The 6,517-nt window shown below is 35.5% G+C and overlaps 1 protein-coding gene across 1 annotated transcript; it reads left to right on the top strand.

The window, feature by feature from the left end:
• Positions 1–4,256: 4,256 nt before the first annotated feature.
• Positions 4,257–5,247, top strand: LOC102390576 (poly(A) polymerase alpha-like). Its single transcript, XM_044928454.2, is given in 1 exon segment — positions 4,257–5,247. A coding segment is annotated over 1 exon segment (954 nt). The 3' UTR covers positions 5,211–5,247.
• The last annotated feature ends 1,270 nt before the right edge of the window (positions 5,248–6,517 follow it).

Here is a 6,517-nt window from a genome sequence, read left to right as displayed (position 1 = left end):
TCCAATATTATTAGCATCTTATATTAGTATGGTCAATTTTTTTGCATCAATGAACCAATATTGACACTTTTTTATCGCCTAAAGTCCATATTCTACTCAGATCCCTTAACATGTTGCCTAACCTAATTTTCTGTTCCAGGATTCCATCTGGGCACCATGATCCGCTTAGTCATCATGTCTCCTGAAGTTCCTCTTGACTATAACAGAGTCTCAGAATTTCTTTGTTTTTCATGACCTTGACAGTTTTGAGCACTGAACAGGCAGTTCACACAGTGTTCCTCATGGGCTTGTTGACTGTTTTTCTCATGATTAGGCTAGGATTATAGATTTTTACTGAGAACGCCTTGGAGGTGAAAAATTCTTTTCATAGCATTAAGCTTACATATTGTCAAGATTAGTTATCACCATTGATGTTCACTTTGGTCACTTGGCTTAAGATCACTTTTTTATGGTATCCACTGAAGCAGAAAAATTTTAATTTTGCTGAAGTCTAATTTATCTGCTTTTTGTTTTGTCCCTTTTGTTTTTTGAGTTATCTAAAAAGACTTTGTCCAACCCGAGAACTTTAACTACTGTATTTTCCTCTTATATTTTTATAGTTTTAGCTTTTATACTTAGATCTATGATTCATTTTGAGTTCATTTTTTTGTATGGCAAGAGAAAAAATTTTAACTTTATTTTGTTTGTATGGGAATATTTAATTACTCCAGCACCATTTGTTGAAAAGACTATTCTTTCTGATTGAGTTGTCTTGGGACTCTTGTCAAAATTCAACTGACCATTAACATAAGAGTTTATTTCTGAACCTTCAGCTCTATTCCATTGATTGATCAATTGACTATCTATGTCTCTGTCTCTCTATATTTCTCCTTATTTTAGTTCCACACATACTTGACTACTTTATTGTAAGTTTTCAAATTGAGTCCTTCAGCTCTGTTCTTTTCCACTATCACTTCTTTTTTTGTAAAAATTGTATTTCTGTATGAATTTTAGATCAGCTTGTCCATTTCTGCAAAAAAGCTTGCTGAGATTTTGATAGAAATTGCATTTACTTTAAGATCAGTTTGAGGCATATTGCTATCTTATCATTTATTAAGTTTTATAATCCATGAACATGAGTTTTTTTTCTCTCATTTATTTAAGTCTTCTATAATTTCTTTCAGCAATGTCAAAGTTTTTAGGTTATAAACTTTGCATTTGCATTATATTTATTCCTAAGTATTTTATTTTTTGATGCCATTGTGAATTGAATTTTTTGTGATTTCAATTTTTGATGGCTCATTGGTAATGTATAGAAATAACAATAGATTTTTCTATATTGATCCTCTATCCTGCAACCCTTATGAGCTTGTTTATTATTTCTAAAGTTATTAGTGTGTCCTTAAGTTATTATATATATATATATATATAAAATCATGTCACCTATAAATATAGTTTTATTTAACCCCATTCTAGAAAGGCATTATTGTGAACTATAAAGTCATGAAAAATGAGAATTACAGGATTCATATGGGTACAAGTGGCACAACTGAATCTGGATGCATCTATCTGAGATCAGAATCATTCTTCTTTATAGATGTCTAGTATAATATCAAGATGAAAAAACATTGTAATGTATTTTAAGATCCTTGAAAATAATCTCACCCTTGAAAATGAACGCATCAATTTTTCACTGTGTTCTCTGGCTTCAATCATTCATAATTTGTAAAGTCGCAACATCTTTATCATGCTAATAGTGGAGAGTACACATCACTTATAATCATTTCTCTTATCTCTATACTGATTAGAGAATAATTTCCTTTCTTTATGTGTGTGTGTGTGTGTGTGGTGTGTGTTAGTCACTCAGTCATGTTTGAGTCTGAAATCCCACAGACTGTAACCTGAACACTTCTCTGTCCATGGAATTCTCCAGGCAAGAATACTGGAGCAGACTACTCCCTTCTCCAAGGGCATCTTCCTGACTCAGGCATCAAACCCGGTTCTCCTGCACTGCCTATTTACTCATTTACTCGTTCATTCATCACTGGATGAATGCTTAAATTGCTTCCACCTTTTGACTATTGTGAATAATATTTTATGGACATGAGTGTCTCTTTGAGATCGGGCTTTCAATTATTTTGGGTTTATGCCCCAAAGTGGAATTGTTGGGTCATATGGCAATTATATTTTTAATTTATTCAGGACGTCACCCACTGGTATCCATGCTCGCCAGCAGGTGACAAATGTTTCAATTTGTCTACATGTTGGCCCAAGCTTGTTATTTTCTGCTTTTTAAAAAAAAAAAAAAAAATAGATTCCCAGTTTTACAAAAGAGGAGTTCTAAAGACTTTGCACAACAGTGTGAATGTCCGTAACACTGCCTGCTTGCGTGCTCAGCTGTCTCAGTCGTGTCTGACCCTTTGTGACCCTGGGGACCGTAGCCCGCCAGGCTCCTCAGTCCTTGGCATTCTCCACGCTAGACTGCAGTGGGTTGCATGCCCTCCTCCAGGGGATCTTATCGAACCAGGGAATCAGACCTACAGCTTCTGCACTACAGGCGGATTCTTTCCTCCTGAGCCACCAGGGAAGTCTGTACTTGACACTAGTGAACTGTAAAATTCAGAGTGGTTATGGTGGTAAATTTTTATGTTATGTGCATCTTACCACAATTTTTAAAAATTAGAAAAGTGAAAAATACCAAAAAATGTGAATGTGAAAAAAATGTTAAGAATTACCAAAGTTAGAAAGAGTCATAAAGTTATTGCCTCTAAATATTAACAGAGGGTAATATTTAATATTTCCTAGATGAGACTCTAACTGTGTTATATAATTGTATTTTTTTTTTCATGAAATCCTTCTTCTTCTGGAAATAAGAAATATTCACTTTAAAAAGTCCTGGAATTTTCATCTTCGATTTTAAAAATGTCACAGTACTTACCTTCAATTTTTGCAACGTCATTCTTGATTTTTTATGTTGCAAATTTTAAATGGATATTAAAGCCACTCACTACCAAATATATTTCATTCATATGGCAATTTTTGATAGACATTTAATTTTATGACAGTTTATTAACACCAACCATAAAGAGCATTGATGTGCAGTTGTAATTTTAAAATGTATTTTCAAATTTTTTAAATGTTTCTAGATTTGTATTAAAATATGGGCTTAAGTTTTTCACTGCTCATATAATTCAATCTGAGCAGAGCCCCATTTTAAGGTTATTTTATTCTGTTACTTAGAAGCAATCAGTTTATGATGTACTGGCTATATATTAGCATAGCATATACACCAATCTTTAAAAACTTTAGAATGTAGAGCCACATTCTAGGAAAGATAGCAATGTGTGCTTAACTTTAAACTTACATTACATTTCCTTCAGATTAAATTGTAAGCTCAGTGAATTTTCCATTAGACTTAGTTCTTTAATTATCATTTATTAATATTATTATTATCATGTGTCCACTATGTAAAGTCTGTATTACCTGTGAAGTGCTTCAAAACCAATCTTACATGTTGGAAACATTGGACAAAACTTGGAAAAGTTGATGTATTTAACTCAGCTCATGTAATTTGTAAGAGATTGGACTGTGCTTTTGGATCAGTTACCCAGTAAGGCTGTTAATACCTGTTGTACTTTAATGCATTACCTAAGAGAGATTTAGGCATTCAAATACAGCATTATTTTTATAAATTCCAAAGCAAGGATAGATTATGGAGGCAGATGTATATAACTATAAAGATAAAGCTAACTACTAAATGTTAAGAAGGGAACTTCCACTTTTAACCCAGAATATCAAAGTATATTCTGGTCAAACACACTTTGAAATACACGATGAGAGAGTTGATTGTAGTGGTTTTTGCGTCTTTCTACTCAAAGCAAAGGAAAACTACATTAGATGCTCAATAAATAATGACAAGGGGCTATAGAACACCGAATGAGGACAGCTGCCAAATTCTAAGACAACATTATTTCTGAAAGGGAAGCTATTAAAGCTCCCACCAGACAGCACCATTCCTGGTGGCTGGCCGCATCCCGGCCAGTTCTTGTTCAGTCAACGACTATGTCAAGTGCAACAGCATAAGGCTAAGGCAGGCCCCCGCCCCTGCCCTCCTGCCTCAGTGGATCCCAGGGCGGCAGCGGCAGCGGTTGTGGGACGGGGTGGGGGGGTGGGGGGGTGGGGGGGGTGGGCGACAGGGGGGGGCGGGGGGGACGGGAGGGGGTAGACGGGAGGGGGGGGGGAGGGGTAGTGACTGGGCGGTGCCTGCGCAGGAGACGATGCCTTTTCCAGTTACAACACAGGGATCACAGCAAACACGGCCGCCACAGAAGCACTATGGCATTACTTCTCCCATCAGCTTAGCAGCCCCCCAGGAGACTGACTGCCTGCTCACACAGAAGCTAGTTGAGACTCTGAAGCCCTTTGGGGTTTTTCAAGAGGAAGAGGAACTGCAGCGCAGGATTTTAATTTTGGGAAAATTAAATAACCTGGTAAAAGAGCGGATACGAGAAATCAGTGAAAGCAAGAATCTTCCACAATCTATAACTGAAAATGTTGGTGGGAAAATTTTTACATTTGGATGTTATAGATTAGAAGTACATACAAAAGGTGCTGATATTGATGCATTGTGTGTTGCACCAAGACATGTTGATCGAAGTGATTTTTTCACCTCATTCTATGATAAGTTGAAATTACAGGAAGAAGTAAAAGATTTAAGAGCTGTTGAAGAGGCATTTGTACCAGTTATCAAACTGCGTTTTGATGGGATAGAGATTGATATTTTGTTTGCAAGATTAGCACTGCAGACTATTCCAGAAGACTTGGACTTAAGAGATGACAGTCTGCTTAAAAATTTAGATATAAGATGTATAAGAAGTCTTAACGGTTGCAGGGTAACTGATGAAATTTTACATCCAGTACCAAACATTGACAACTTCAGGTGAACCCTGAGCGCTATCAAACTGTGGGCCAAATGCCACAACATCTATTCCAATATATTAGGTTTCTTCGGTGGTGTTTCCTGGGCTATGCTAGTAGCAAGAACTTGCCAGCTTTATCCAAATGCAATAGCATCAACTCTTGTACATAAATTTTTCTTGGTATTTTCTAAATGGGAATGGCCAAATCCAGTCCTATTGAAACAGCCTGAAGAATGCAATCTTAATTTGCCTGTATGGGACCCAAGGGTTAGTATATTATTTTTTCCCCTACAAATTCACACTGTGCAATAATGAGTAGAAGTCATCTGCATTAACTGAGGCAGACTTCCCATTCTCTTACGTATGAGTGGACATGTTCGTATCACACATTTTTTTAATCTCAACTAGAATTGTCCTCTGGTGTGAGAAGCATAATTACGTACCCTGGAACCACATTTAATTGTACGTAGTTTATAATATCAAAGTCACTAACAATTTATATATAGAACTACCTTGTAAGTCAAAGTTGTGTGGGCATTTGTGCTTTAAAAAAATAATAATAAAAGGATACTAAAAAAAAAAAATTTAGTATCCAGTAATGAGCAAATATACTATTATTCCCAATACTGCATAAAGTGAAATTAAAGAACAGTAAGATCTTTCATTGATTAATTAACAAAGATATTTGAGATTTTTGACCAAAACAAAATTAGTAAAGAAATACCGGCATGATCCGAAGCGCATCTTTAGCCACCTCAGATGCAGTGAGGAGGGTGAGCATCACACTGCAGTGAAGAATTCTGCATCCAGCGTGAACATGGACCGAATTAAAGCACATTTTTCTTTGACATTGCTCATAGAGTGGCCTTATTATTCTCTTACATTTTACAACGAAAGACAAATCAATGACTATTATTTTCATGAACACAGAAGTGCTTCAGAAAGATTTCTTTTCTGAAATCTGAAATACTGTTTGAAAAAAAAAAGTGTTTTCTTTGGGTAGCAGTTGTTTCTCCAATGGGTTTTGCTTATATTTTTATAAGTGTCTTGTAGTGGAAACCACACATCTTTATTAAGGCCTATGTTCTGACTCTAGCATATGGACTAACTAGCTTTGTGATTTACACAATGGAAATATATGCATATATATATATATATATAAACTTTCCTTCAACTTCAAAATTTTAATCTCAAGGTAATGTTTTTATTATGGTTTCTAAGTATGTATTTGAATTGTCTTCTTTTTACTGTGTGCAGAATTTTTTTTCCCCGTTTTATGCATGCATGTGTTCCATTTAGATTGACTGGTGAACAGTTACGTTCATTGCACAGAAATAAACAGATTTCCCAGTGTTTGCATTGGGAGTTCATCCTGATAGAAACATATGTCCTTGCTCTCGTTCTGCACTTTATTTATTTATTTTTTTCTTAATTTGGAGTATCGTTGCTATACAGTGTTGTGTTAATTTCTGGCTGTATCACGAAGTGAGGTGAATCAGTCATGCATATACATATATCCGCTATTTTTTAGATTCCCTTCCCATTTAGGTCACCACAGAGAACTGAGTAGAGCTCCTTGTGCTGTACAGAAGATAAATTAGTTATCTATTTTATACATA

This window comes from Bubalus bubalis, chromosome 15, assembly GCF_019923935.1.
Source record: "Bubalus bubalis isolate 160015118507 breed Murrah chromosome 15, NDDB_SH_1, whole genome shotgun sequence".
Classification (NCBI taxonomy): domain Eukaryota; kingdom Metazoa; phylum Chordata; class Mammalia; order Artiodactyla; family Bovidae; genus Bubalus; species Bubalus bubalis.
The sequence above is the reverse complement of the archived record's forward strand: the minus strand, read 5'-3'. Positions and strand labels throughout refer to the sequence as shown.